The 14,781-nt window shown below is 36.4% G+C and overlaps 3 protein-coding genes across 3 annotated transcripts; all 3 read right to left on the bottom strand.

Moving 5' to 3' along the window:
* Window positions 1-5,019: 5,019 nt before the first annotated feature.
* LOC136276098 (uncharacterized protein PF3D7_1120000-like) lies at window positions 5,020-5,799 on the bottom strand. The gene has a single exon (XM_066087051.1). It carries the CDS (start codon window positions 5,797-5,799, stop codon window positions 5,020-5,022), a length of 780 nt encoding a protein of 259 aa, XP_065943123.1.
* Window positions 5,800-5,897: 98 nt separating this feature from the next.
* Window positions 5,898-12,190, bottom strand: LOC136276096 (DNA ligase 1-like). The gene is made up of 3 exons (XM_066087049.1): window positions 11,402-12,190; window positions 6,386-6,832; window positions 5,898-6,325 (listed from the first exon to the last, which is right to left on the bottom strand). The coding sequence occupies exons 1-3, from the start codon at window positions 12,188-12,190 to the stop codon at window positions 5,924-5,926; spliced, it is 1,638 nt and encodes a 545-aa protein (XP_065943121.1). The 3' UTR covers window positions 5,898-5,923.
* A 674-nt stretch (window positions 12,191-12,864) lies between these two features.
* Window positions 12,865-13,725, bottom strand: LOC117683122 (uncharacterized protein F54H12.2-like). Its single transcript, XM_034451962.2, has one exon. It carries the CDS (start codon window positions 13,723-13,725, stop codon window positions 12,865-12,867), a length of 861 nt encoding a protein of 286 aa, XP_034307853.2.
* Window positions 13,726-14,781: the final 1,056 nt, after the last annotated feature.

Here is a 14,781-nt window from a genome sequence, read left to right as displayed (position 1 = left end):
AAAATTTTATCCTCCTGGTTGTGTTGCTGTACATGGAAAAAAGAATATTAAATAATTTTTGAGAAAGATTGGAGTTAAGGAGCTTATAAAATAAACCTTCTCTCCATACAGTGTCAAATGTTTTTCTAAGGTCAATGAAAGCAGCATATACTTTTTTACTTTTATAATGGTCAATGATAGTTTTTATAGAGAACAAGTGGTCTGATGTTCTACAGTTTTCTTTGAAGCCAATTTGATTTTCACTTATAAGTGACATGGACTTTACAAATTCAAGTAACCTAGTATGTATTATTCTTTTGAAAAGTTTTCCAAGATTTGAGGTAATTGATATACCTCTGTAATTGCTAGGGTCAAGCCTATTTCCAGATTTATATAACAAAACTAAATAACTCTCATTCCAGCTTTGAGGAAATGTACCAGAATTTAGTATAAAATTAAACAATTTTCCCAAAGAATTTAACATTAAATAACCATCTCATAAACATCTCATTTGCTATCATATCTGTAGATGAGCTTTTCGCATTTTTCAGAGATTTTAAGGCAGTTTTAATTTCATTTATGGTGATTTCTGGTTCAAGGAAATTGCTATGATGTAGTTTATTTTTCATAGCATGAAATTTTTTTAATATATCTTTATGAAACTCATTAAGATTGTTGTCAGCTTTATTGAGGTTTGTAAACAATTGGTAAAATTCTTCAGAATTAACTTCATGAGACGAAACCTGTCTTGTGGTAGATTTATCCAGTTTGTACAATAATTCCCAAAATGATTTAGGATTGTTGTTAATATTTTTGTAAATATCATTACAAATTGTGTTTCTATAATTTTGTTCCTCAAATTTACATAGTCTTCTGTATTTTGCTTTATATGTATAAAACATTTTCCTGTATTCACCATTGAATGGGTGTTTGTTTACAAGTTTCTCATAATTTTTAACTGTATTCCTAAGGTCAGAGCATGACTGTGAGAACCATGGTTTTTTCCTTGTTTTATGTTTGCCTCTTGATGTTTTCATAATAAATTTGGTTGATAGTCCTGCACATTCAACAAGTATTGAGCTAAAGGCTTTTGAGATTGATTCACTATCAAGAAATTCATTATTCATAAATTCAGAACATTTAATTTGAAATAAACTGCTTTGAATATTATTAGTGTATGATTCTATTGCATCATTGTTCCACAGAAATTTTCCGGGAATAGGTTGTAAATTATTTAATCTATCAGAGCAAGGTTCTGAGCAAAAACTGTCAAATATTGCACAACGTATAGGCCGATGGTCTGAGAAGGATGTAAAATCTAAAACTTCAAAGTAACCTACTGAATTCAGAATATCCTTAGATACAAGACAATAATGAACAAGACTACAGCCGTTATATGTTATACAAGTTGGCTGACCAGTTAGGTCACCTGTTGTTCTACCATTTAAAATTCGTAAACCAGATTCCTTACAAAGGTTCAAAAGGCATTTGCCACTATTGTTAATATGTTTGTGGTCAAGATTATTTCTTGACATAATTCTATCTGGTTGATATAGAACATCATCAGAACTTGTGTGTTCAACATCAAAAATAACAAAATCAGGTTGGGTATTGGTGTACGCATTGAAGTCACCTTGTATGATTACATCACCATACTTACTATATTTCACAATATCACTTAGCAGAATTGAATATATGTCTTCAATGTCGTTTACATTGCCGTTAGAGTATTTAAAAGAAATATAAACAACTCCAAGATAAATATCTTTTTGTAATCTAAAAATTTTTTTTATCAAGTTTAATCCATAAAATATCTGGATGATTATTACTTACTGGTTTTATACCATTTATAATTGTTGTTTTAGCATAGATATGTATTCCGCCTGAATAACGCCTAGCTTTTTTATGTTTTTTCCTAAAACTTGAATGAATTAATTGGTGATTAGGAAATCCATTGAATTGGTTTGTTTCACCTGTCCAGGTTTCGACTAGACTACATGTAGCTATGTTAAATTGGGACAATTGCTTTTGAAAATGAGGATCTTGGATTTTTTCATTTGATAGACCTTCAACATACCCAACTTCAGAAAATCTGCATTACACTGTTTGGAGTGTTTTGAATATTTTTTCATACTAAATTGAAATGAAAAGGGATACTGGAAAAATACACTTTTTGTAATAAGTATATGCACATCTTTGAGCAAATATTCTTTGCTAACACTAAAATAGAATAAAGAAGAAAAAAAAATTACTTGTTCCTGAAAACCCACAATTCATAGTGGATAGAGACATTAGTTAAAGCATCATATACGATGTGTTCAATAAGTCATCAACAAAGTGATGAACTGTCGTAAATATATGGGACAATTCAGTACATTATATGTAGTACAACAATCTGGATAACGAAAATTCTTCAGCAATACCTTACAATGCTGACATTATACAGTAATCAGACTAGCTATCTGATTATAAACATATATCTTAATGGACATATATGTCTATTTTGTAAATTTGAACAGTGCTTTTTTAGGTTTTCAAAAGTAGCTTACATCTAAAACAAGAACAAGTAACATATTATCATAATACACTGTATTACAAAGTTGTTCAGTGCTAAATGAGTAATTGAGTTGTAGAATGTTTTATGTAATTTAACCGTTATTTATAATGTTGACATTATATAGTATTCAGACTAGTAATATCTGATAATATAAAAAAAAGAAAAAAAGAAAACATATTATATGTCTATTTGTAAATTGGTACAGTGTTATTTTTTAGGTTTTAGAAAGTAGCTAATATTAAAAACAAAAGCAAGTAAAATATCATAATATTCCCTGTAAATTGGTACAGTGTTTTTTTTAGGCTTTAGAAAGTAGCTAATATTAAAAACAAAAGCAAGTAAAATATCATAATATTCCAAAGTTATTCAGTACTAAATGAGCCACAGAACATGTTTCAAGCAGTTGAACAGTTATTCAATTTTAACGTTGGAACTGGGGAATGGCCCAGGGCGCCCTCCACGGATCCGCAGGCGGAAAAAACCACGGTGCACTGCCTGGGTGTCCATGGAAATGGAACAAAGGAGGGTTCTCGTATTTGGTGTTACTCACAGACCGAGATCCGCTGTGCCGCGTGGTGGCTCCCGCCGAGCCCAGGGTAGATTGACGACGACCATTTCCATTGTCACGAGCAATGTTGAGAGCGAATTTTAAATGTTTTACAATGGCTGGTAGGCCTTTTCTAAAGTTCAGGTGAACATCATCATGGCACATGTCTTCTGTTGGTTGGAATGGGTCTGCAACAGTGACTTTTGAGTATTGACGACAAGCTGCATAGATTGCAGCATTTGCCTGATCCACTTTGCTAGCATTAATATCTTTTCGGTATATGATTGGTAATATGTATATTTTGGAGTGTGTCCAAACTGTTGAACATAACTTTAGAAGATCTGAGAATTCCTCACTTTTTACGTTGTTGTTGTGGAGGTCTCTTGTTCCAACGTGAATCAACACTGATTTTGGGTTGAATTATGATAGTACTTCTCAACGAAGTTTGAACACACCTTTGCGCCTCCTCTTATAAAACGTATTATAGTTTTCCCTTCTGGTGTAAATCGCTTTTGTTGTATTCTTTTAAGCATGGAATCACTTAGGATAAGGACATCACATTCTGTAACTGTGTTTGCATTATCTTCTGTTTTTTGCAAATTGTTGTCAAGAGGGTTTGGTAACATAACATCTGCTGGTGAAGAGTTTACAACCGGATTATTTGCATTTGTACTGCAAATCGATGATTGTAATGAATGTGGTTTAGGAAGTGTTGGGCTTTTGCCCGCTTTTGGAGAGACCACAGGTAGATGTTCATTGAGATGTTTAGGATTGTCGATATGTGTAAGCCATGATGAATTCGTAGTCTCTATGTATTCAACACGGTCTTGTAGGTTTGTGATCTGGGACTGAAGAGTTTCTAACAAAGAAGTCTGTTGATTCTGATATCCAATGATTTCTTTCAATTGGTTATCTAGTACGTTGGTCTTTACATGTAAAGAATCAATTGTGGAGTTGCAATGTTTGACTTTGGATTCAATATCATCTAGATGTTCATGTAGTTTTTTCTTGTGAGTGTTCAGAAGATCTGTAAGGAGTGACTGAGACTTTTGATTGACTTTTGATTGAACTAAGTTGAGACAGCTTCTCAGCAAATGATTTCAATGTGTTGTCTATGACATACAAGATGTTATGGATTTCATTAAATTTCATTTCTATAGTTTTACTATGGTGATTTATTTTTTCTTTCGGAGTCATTTGTCGTTTTGGGGCATTTCCTGATTTTTTCATTGGTGTGAATTCACTGGATTGTGAAATTACTGCGTTGTTTGTTAATTCATGAACTGTTTTAAGTTCAGTTTCTAGGTCAGGAACCATTTTTAATTCAGTTTCTGAATTGTTCATCGCTTCAGATTGTTCACTTTCGTTATCCGAGTTGTTTCGTTTATTGACCAAGCCAAGATTCTGTGGTTCTGTCTGTTTTCTAACAATTTCCTTTATAACCATGTCCAGTTTTGAAAAGTAAGTGTCATGGAAACTTAAGCATGAAGCTCCTTGTATGTTAACACTTCCTGTGTCAAAAAAAATGAATTTTACCCAGTTTTTGGTGTCATAATTGATTTTAACAACCCTGTTACTGTTCAACAATGTTGTTCTTGATTCACCAAAGAACGTAACGAGTCCGTGTTTCCAAGTGTCAATATTTTCTGCTTCAATCTTGAACGTAATGTTGTTAGTAGTATAAGGCTCCTAGATAGGGGGGGGGGGGTCAAGTGAGGTCAAATCCAAAATGGCGTCTAATATTATTTAGGTCAAATCCAAAATGGCGTCGGAATAAAGGTAAACAAAGGCAGTATAGACAGAACAGAGTCAAATTTTATTGAATTCAAAGCAAATAAATGAACAAATGAACATATACACATTGTTTAAGGAGAAAAATGTTAATAAAGAACAAATTTTTTCACTCGGAAACAAATTTTTTTCACTCGGAACACGTTTATTTGCTGATTTCACATGTTGTTTCTCCGCCTTTGAGGGTTTGATCCGTGAAGAAGATCGAGAAATAATCATTTTCGTTGAACTTCGCGGCCATGGACCATTTTTCAGTGGCTTGTTCCTTCGGTCCTCCGTTCAGATAGATGTTTGGTCCCAGGAGTTTGTTGAGTTCTTTGATGTTGAGTGGTTTTTTCAGCTGAATTTCCCCGCTGATTTTGTGGGTTCTTCCGTTTCTGACGAAGCAGAATTTTTTGCAATGTTCGGTGAAGAGTTCCTTGAGACTTTTGAATGTTTCTTCCGTTGCGATTTTGGGTTCGACATAGATGCTCCATGCTTCTCTTTCTTGTCCTGTGGCTGCTGCTTTCACCCATTCTTCGGCTTCGTTGAAAGTTTCTGTCATATCCTTGATGTGGGGGAGGATTTGGTCCAGTATTTCTCCGAATATTTTGACGTTTTCTTTGTTGTCTTTCTTGAGTGCGTCGACTTCTGCTTCCATGAGGGCCAATTTTTCTTTAGCTTTTTGGATTTGTTCATCAGCTTTCTGTTGAATTTCTCTGATGAAAGTTCCGGCTTCTGAGGCATTGTAGAAGGGAGTGGATTTCTGTACTTCTTCTTTCATTTTCTGGCTGATATTTTCCATTTCTTTGACATGTTTTTTGTATTCTTGGAGCTCTTTTTCTTTTTCTGTCATTTTTTTATCCAGGACTTTTTCTTTATCTTGGATTCTTTTAGCATCGCTGTCCATCCAAGTGAACAAATCGGCTTCCATGCGATTTATCATGTCATTCTTTGGTTGGAGTTCTTTTTCTTTTTCAGCCAGTTTTTTTTATCAAGTCCTGTCTTTCATTGCGTTCTTTTTCTATATTTTCAGCCAGTTTTTTCTCCATTTCCTTGGATTTTTGTAATTAATCGATGTCGATCCAAGTTTCCATTTCGCATTCCATGCGTTTCATTATTTCTCTGTTTTCTTGAAGATTGTCCTTCAATTCCTGCAGTTCGTTTTTTTTTTCGGTCAGTTTTTCTTCCAGTGCAGTATTTTTCATTTCTGCTCTCTCTGGTTCGTTTTCTATTATCCAATTGAAGGTGGTTAGTTTTTTGTACTCTTCCTCGGAGAAGAATAGGGGAGGAACTTTTTCTAGTTTGTTGATTTTTGCTTGCAGTTTTTCGACTTCTTCTTCCAGTTTGTCTATTTCTTTATCCTGTTCGTCATTTTCTTTTTCTTGCTCTTCAATTTCTTTTTCTTGCTCTCCGATTTCTTCTTTCAAATCATGAATTTTCTTAGTGGCTTTTTCATTTTCTTTGATGACCTTTTATAGTTCTTCTTTGGTGATCTGCAGTTCCATTTCCACGTCTCTTTTCTGTTGTACTTCTGCTTCAGCCTCTTCCTTTAATTTTTCTGCTAGAATGACGTCCAATTTCAGCCTGTTGAACTCGTTTTCTGGGTAGTAGTAATCCTTGAGCAGGTCTTGTATTTTGTCGTAGAGGGATTTTGTGCCCGTTCCGGGTCCAAAGGTTCCTGTCACTAAGTGAGGGTTCTTATCCAGTCTTCTTTTTTCTTGGATGACGATCATTTTGTAGAACTCCTTGTCTTCCTGCTTTTCTCTTTTCAGTATGTCTAAGTAAGTTTCTCCGCCTTCATTTCTGGGAGGCTTTAGAAGAAATGCTGGTTTTTCTTCTTTTTCCTCGGAGGATGAGAATCCAAACTTCTTGGCTGGCTCAATCTCAGTCATTTCTTCTTCTTTTGGTTCTTCTTTGATTTTCTTTTCCTCTGCCATGTTGCTGAATTTCTCTCTGATTTTTTCCACAATAAGGTTCTGAAGGATGTCCATTCAATGGTGTGAGGAACTGAAGAGAAACGCTGTGTTATATACCCTCTGTGTACGTGACTTGAGTCAATGCAGCTGCGACGTAAACAACACATGTGTGACCCCGCTAGCTCTGTGTACGTGTCTGGAGTCAATGTAGCTGCGACGTAAACAACAGCTGTGTGACCTAGACAGCTGTGTGACCTAGTTTATGGTAAAAATACTCTGACGTAGCTGTCTAGCGACCTTGATATGAGTTCGTAAACATGTTTTGATGAACATAACTATAGCATTATTAAATACTTTTTTCATTTGGATCCTTCCCTTGAAAGCGAGAGAGATGAATGTAGACGAAAGCATTTTGTTGAATAAATCTCGTTTGTTGAGATATAAAAGAAAGCGATTGATCGATCAAAATTTAAAACTTTTAAAGAAAAAAAAAGCGGTCAAAAAAGCTGTTAAGAAAAAAGTGGTTTCTGACTTTTACAATGTTAGATTAGACAGGGGGCGACAATCTCGCAAATTTAAAGTGAAACAAAATGTATATACGGTCAGTTTTCGACCTTTCCCCCAGAAATCAGATAGCGGTTTTGTGAAACGTTTATTGAGCGACATGTTGAAAGAAGTGAAAGAGCGCATGCAATGTAATCCTAACGATTATTTGAGATTGAATTTGCGCCATCCGTCTTTAGATTCTGAGATTTGGTATGAATTTACTCAATCAAAGAATTTGAACGAAGCTACTATTTTGAATAAAGTTCAGGCAGTGCAGCAATCGAAGAAAGATTTTACTATTACGGACGGATCTGCTGAATTTGAATTGTTTCACGTGAAATATCCTCAGGGAAGCGGAGGTCAAAAAGTCAGACATCTACATGCTAATAAAGAGAAGTTTAAGAAAGGAAAAAGATCTGTATTGAAAATTAAAAATGTAGGTGATCATCTCTGTCTCCCTCGAGCTATTGCTGTAGCTCGGTTACACAGTCAGCGCCCCTCGGATTCCTTGGAATTACCCCGTTGGAAAAAACAGTGGGATCGTATTAAAAGGAATGATATTCTTTCCCCCCAGCAGAAAAAAGAAGCTTTAGAGTTGATGAAAAAAGCTCATTGTGATGCTAATTTGCCCTGCGGTCCCGAGGAATGGAACAAGTTACAAGAAGTATTGTTTCCTGAATATCGATTGAAAATATTTCAATTTAAAACGGTTTCTTCTCGACTGAAATTAGAGGCTATTTACAAAGGAAAAGGAAATGGAAAATGTTTGAATGTTTTGTTGGATGATGAACACTACGATACTATTTTGTCTATGCCTGGATTGACCGAAAACCAATATTACTGCGATTATTGCGATGTAGGTTATAGTCACATTGAAGATCATAGAGTCAAATGTCCTTACCTTTGTTCTTTTTGTTTGGGGGACATTTCCGATTGGAGTAGCATTGTTTGTTCTGATTGTAAGGGGTATTTTAAAAGTAAGATTTGTTATCAGAGACATTTAGAGTCTTACAGTAAAAACTCTGAAACTACTGTATGCAGTTTAATGGATCGATGTTCTCACTGTCAAAAATGGATGAGTAAAAAGTTACTCCCTTATCACAAATGTGGGGACGGAAAATGGTGTAAGATTTGTAGAGAAATGGTCGAGAAAGATCACCAATGTTTTGTTCAAGTCAAACCTACTCTGAAAGAGAGAGGGAAAAAACTTCAAATGTACATTTATTTTGATTTTGAATGTACTCAAGAAAATGGAACTCACGTTCCTAATTTATGTGTAGCTCATCGTGTGTGTCAGCATTGTGATCATTTAAAGGTAGATCAGACCTGTTCTCACTGTGAACATTTAGGCCCTCGACGCCATTTGTTTCGTGGTTCTGAAACTTTGAAAATATTCATGGAATGGCTTTTTCAGGCCCAGCCTCACGTTACTCAAAAAAGTCAATCTCAGCTTTTGCACGAAGGGGCCATTGTCATAGCTCACAATTTCAAGGGATACGATGGACAATTTATTTTGAATTATTTGGTGCATACCGCTTGCATAACTCCCTCGGTGATCATGAACGGAACTAAGATTTTATCTATGGAAGTTCTTGGTTTGAAATTTATAGATTCTTATAATTATTTGCCTTTTGCTTTATCAAAAATGCCTTCGGCTTTTGGATTTCAGGAAATGAAGAAAGGATATTTTCCCCATTTTTTTAATACGGAGCAAAATCAGAATTATGTGGGTCCCTATCCCCCCGCTTCTTATTACAATCCTGACGACATGACTTGTTCTGGACGAAAAGCGTTTTATGATTGGTATCGGCAACAAGAAGGGAAATTGTTTGATTTTCAAAAAGAATTCGTAGATTACTGTATTTCTGACGTAGACATTTTACAACGATGTTGCGCTCAATTTAGAAAGACCATACAGAGTTTGGTACAAGTCAATCCTTTTCAAGAAGCCATTACTTTTGCCAGTACTGCTAATTTAGCCTATCGAAGGGGATTCATGCCGGAAGACAGTATTGCCATCATAACGAATTTGGGATACGACCCAGCCCGACAATTTTCAATGAAAGCTTGTCGATGGTTAGCTTGGATGAGTCGAGACGGGCGGGTGATTTATCATGCTAAAAATGGTGGAGAAATAAATTTAGGGCCCTATACCGTAGAAGGTTACGATCCAGAATCGAATACCGTGTACGAATTTCATGGATGTTACTGGCACGGATGCCCTCAATGTCATTCTGATTTAGAGAATGAAAATCATCCTCATCGAGTCGATTGTACTTACGGGACGTTGTACGAACAGACTTTAATTAGAGAACATCATTTGAGAGAACAGGGGTATAAAGTAGTTTCTATTTGGGAACACGATTTTGATTTGGAAATGAAAAATAATTCTGAATTGCAAGAGTTTGTGGGCAATTTAAATTTTCAAGATCCTTTGAATCCTAGGGAAGCTTTGTATGGGGGGCGCACCAATGCCACGCGTTTATTTTGTACCGAGGGAGACATGAGATATGTAGACGTTTGTTCTTTATATCCTTTTGTTTTGAAACATATACCTTTTCCCATGGGGCATCCAGAAATCATCACGGAGAATTTTGAGGAGATTTCTAATTATTTCGGGTTGATTCAATGTCAGGTTTTACCTCCTCGGGGTCTCTATCATCCCGTTTTACCCTATCGTACCGGAGGAAAATTATTGTTTCCCTTATGTCGTACTTGTGCCCAAAAACTTTGTCAAGATTCTCAGTATCGCTGTCAGCATACAGATTCTGAACGCTGTATCACGGGAACTTGGGTGACTAGCGAACTTCAAAAAGCATTAGAATGCGGATACCAGTTAAAGAAAATTTACGAAGTGTGGCATTTTCCAGAAAAAAGTCAGGATCTCTTTCGCAGTTACATTGACACGTTTTTGAAAATCAAACAGGAAGCCTCTGGATATCCCCCCGAGTGCGAGACCGAGGAACAACGGGTAGCTTACATCCGCGACATATTTGATCGAGAGAAATTGATGTTGAACCCTATAGAAATCGAGAAAAATCCCGTGAAACGAACTATTGCCAAGTTATTTTTGAATTGCTTGTGGGGAAAATTTGCTCAGCGCCTTCAATTACCTAAAATCGAATATTTGAACGAAGAAGAACAATTGACGAGAATGTTACAGGACAGCACTCTTGAAATCAAAGGAGTTGAGTTATTAAACAACTTAGAACAACCCGAACGCGATCTGATTTTAATTAATTATCTGGAAAAACAGGATTTCATCGAAGACTGCCCCTTTGGAAACGTGGTGTTAGCTGCTTTTACTACTGCTCATGCTCGTTTACATTTATACGACACCTTAGAAAAATTAGGAGATCGGGTTCTTTATTTCGATATCGACAATATTTTTTATCAACACGTAGAAGGATTGTATAATCCTACTATAGTCAATAGTTTAGGAGGATGGACCGACGAATTGGAGGGAGGCCATATTACCAAATTCATGTCTGGTGGCCCTAAGAATTATGCGTTTGAAACAGATACTGGAAAAAGCGTGCAAAAAGTCAAAGGCCTAACTTTGAATCATCGAGCTTCTCAAATCGTAACCATGAAGGCTTTAGAGAAAATGATTTTTAAAGAATTGGATGAAGTGACGGTCACTTATCCTCATAAAATCCAGAGAACCAAGAGACATGAATTATTGACCAAACATTTTACTAAGAAATATCAAATTGTATATGATAAACGGCAGATCATTGATGATTTTAAGACTCTTCCTTTTGGTTATTAAACTTGTTTGTTCAAATAAAATATATGAGAAAAAATATCACCTCTTGTTTTTTTCTTAGGACCAGAGTCCTCTTTATATGATAAAATAATAAACAATGAATTTCAAATGCAAAACTTTTTAATTGGAAACTCAGCAAACAAACATACAACATATTTACATGATTTTTGAAAGACATTTAATAGTGAGAAAAAAACATATTTACCATTAATGATATAAAGAATCCAAAAAAACTTTTAGTCACATATATACACAGATTGATTTTTTTCACACGGATTTCACATATTCTTGATTTTTTCCATCACTCTGCACACTTGGAGCAATTTCAGGAGTTCCTCGTTGTTCCCAAGCATTTTCATTTTCAGGTAAGACTGGTAGAGTAATTGTCTTTTAGCATCTCGTAGTTTTTTCCTACTTCTTTCTTGATCGGCTACTTCCTCTTCTCTTTTTCTTTTCTCTCCTCCCAAACGGTTGACCATTTTGCTGTATGTTTCGCAATTCAGCCATAATCCCGTCAATTCTTCTTTGGCTTTCCCGTAATCTGTACAAATTTTGTAAACCCCGCTTACTTTGTCTGCTTTGGCTCCCTCGATTTCCTCCAGCTCCTGTTGACTCATGTTCTCTACCATTTTGTCCGTGTCTTTTTCTTCTCCCATAAGCTGCATCTCGACCCAGTAACCGTCATCTCCATAAGTGAGATCATTTAATAGCTCTTGGAAATCGGATGCGACCACTTCTAAGGGGGTTTGATTAGTTCCCTCCTCCATTTTCTCCACCACGAAAATTTCTGTCTCCGCCTCTTTTCCTTCTTCTATTTCCTCCTCATCTGTTTCTTCTTCTTTCTCTGTTTCTTCTTCTTTCTCTCTTTCTTCTTTCTCTCTTTCTTCTTTCTCTCTTTCTTCTCCTTCTTTCTTTTCTTCCTCCTTCTCTCCTTCTTTCTCTTTTTTTTCCTCCTTTATCAATTCTAAATAAGGCTTCTCTGGTTCCATTTTCTCTACTTCCATCGGTTCAAATATTGAGGGAGAACATTCGACCTTTGGTACCAGGTATCCAACGCCGCCGTCCGCTAAGGGTACCGCGATCACAGCTCTTATCTCTTCCATTTTATTGTTGCGTTTTAGTTTACTGTGGCACTTCCCCATCCAAATTGTGACGAATAATGATTTGAGCTGTCTTTTTATATCCTCTCAATAACGAAAGTAGTTTGTTTCTCGGTACCGGACTACGTGACGTGTCACAGCCAGGTGTTTCATTCACGAGCTGAACTAGGTGCCCTTTCTTGCCAAGTCTGATCGTAACTCTTACAGCATTGACCTTTGTGCGTTTTAGGTTTTTTATAGTTTTCATTGAACCATTGTCTCACGTAGCGATCTGTTTGTTTTGGTGTCCAGTGTTTAGGAAATAATTGTTTTAATACTTTACGGCCTCTTCTATGACGATGATGTAAAAAATAGACACAATATTCCCCGCACACTTTACTTGTAAAATCTTGATAACGCCTTCCATTATATATCATGTGATGACTGTTTCTTTCAATAAATTCTTGAATTTCCTTATACAAGGGGGGAAATCCATAAGAATCGAAATATTCGATCGTATCTCCGTCTAAATATAAACACACCCAATGAGCTCCCGGTTGATCTTGAGGATCTGTGTTTATGACCATGGCTTTTTCTTTAAAATTTTAATGTTTAGGAATTATATCTAGGGCATAGACACCTGCAAAAGAAGATCCTAAATATGCCTTTAAGACTTTTTTCAATTGATAGGTATCCAATTAAAAGTCAGTGCTGACTTCTCTTTGTTTGTTGATTTCTAGCACGTTATCAAATTCAGCGTAGACTAAACAATTCAGAGTTTCTGCCGTGTTTTCTGCAAATTGAATTTCGATTCTCAAATTTCCTGTTTCAATGAGATGAAACTTGTCTAGCTGTGCCTCCTGATCTTTGGTGAAATCTATACACCACAAGGTGTAGCCGTCTTTATACTCGTCGAAACTAATTCCTGGGGCCCAATCGGCACCGAATTTTCCCAGTCCTTGATACAGACTCAAGTAGGATCTGAGATACAAGTCGTTCTCGAAATCCGGCTCATAGGGTCGGGTACTGATGGTTTCTCCGTTGATGGTGACATCGAATCTTTTGACTTTGGCGTTTTTGAAATTGAACGGATTTTTGTTGGTAGTGCCATTGAAAGCGTCATTAGCTACCAGACCCAAAACGATTCGTTTTGGCATTTGCCCTTGAAACAGATGATCGCTGATTTTGGATTGGGTTCCTGTAGGAATGGTGAACGTTTTAACGTCTACCCGTCTTATGGGATACTTGGCCGTTTCTACGTTCAGCCTATGGTTGACAGTATTCAACACGGCTGCAGTAGGTCTGACTTTTCTGACCCACAGTAACACGTTCAGAAGTTTTATTTTTCCTGTACTCCCTGCATTAGTCATCATGTAAAAATCAGACTTTGTTCGGTTAAATCTCAAACGAATATCTACTCCGTTGGGAATGAATTTGTCCTGTTGAAAGAGATCTAGATACAGACGATCGATTAAAGTAATTTTTTTGCTGTCGGCGACGACATTGTGGCGCTTTCTCAACCCCTCGTTTTCAGAACCGGCTGGATAGGACAGTGCCATATTTGCAGCAGTTATGTTGATTTTGTTATTATCCAGAGCATATTGAGTTTTACCTAGAGTTGCAACCGCTGTATTACAATCATCCATTTTTCCTGCCGTGTCTTTTTCCCACAGACTGCAAGCAGACATTTGAGAGTCTAAGGTTTCGGGTCTGTAAGAAAGTAATTTCTCTAAATAGGCTTTGTAAGGATAGGTATCTGTTCCTGGGGTAACGATTTTACCATTCAGAGTGAGATCGATTTCTGAGAACAAAGAATGTATTTTCCATCTAATCCCCCTAAATTACCGCCATCGGCTTTCGTGAATTTACAAACTATTTGTAAATAAGTCTGTGAGAGATCTATGTATTCGTCTCCCTGTCCCTGAATATCGAATTCAATGGGCGCTGTATCGGAATCGAGGGTACTGGAAATGGGATAATATTCCATCCATTTCGATTCTTCCAAGGCTATGTTGGTGGGGGGAACCTGGAACAATTCTAAATTGTCCATCCCACACATGCATGACTCTCTGTGCATCATTTTTGAAGGTTAAAAAAGTGTGTGTGTGACTTTTGAATTAAGGTACTCGACTGTCTAGGGTGAGGGGTCTGACTCTCTTTTTATAGGGGGGCATTGGTCAGTCAAAAATATCCATGAGTCTTGCTTTTTTACCTGTTCCCACTTTTATTGTTCTTTTTCTTTTTTTAGTAGGGCCTCCCTTCGCTAGAATTGTTTTCTCTAAATTTTTTTCTGCTTTTTGAATGCCTTGTATGGCTCGGGCAACACCCGCTTCTTTGATATTTTTTCCTTTCAGGACATCTATGCCTGTTTTAGCAGCAGTCTGTATCGCTTGTTTAGTTCCTTCTTTAATGATTTTTTGAGCGCCTCTTTGAATTCCTCTTTTTATTCCTTTTTTAATTCCTCTTTTCATTAGGGCTTGAGTCCCCTTTTTAAATAATTTAGGGAGTTGTTTCATTCCTCCTTTGACTAGGTCAGTGACTACTCCTTCGCCTCTTTGTTTTCTTCTTCTTCTTCTTTTTCTTGTCCCACTACCCCATTGATTTGGCATTAAGAG

This window comes from Magallana gigas, chromosome 1 (assembly GCF_963853765.1).
Source record: "Magallana gigas chromosome 1, xbMagGiga1.1, whole genome shotgun sequence".
Classification (NCBI taxonomy): domain Eukaryota; kingdom Metazoa; phylum Mollusca; class Bivalvia; order Ostreida; family Ostreidae; genus Magallana; species Magallana gigas.
The sequence above is the reverse complement of the archived record's forward strand: the minus strand, read 5'-3'. Positions and strand labels throughout refer to the sequence as shown.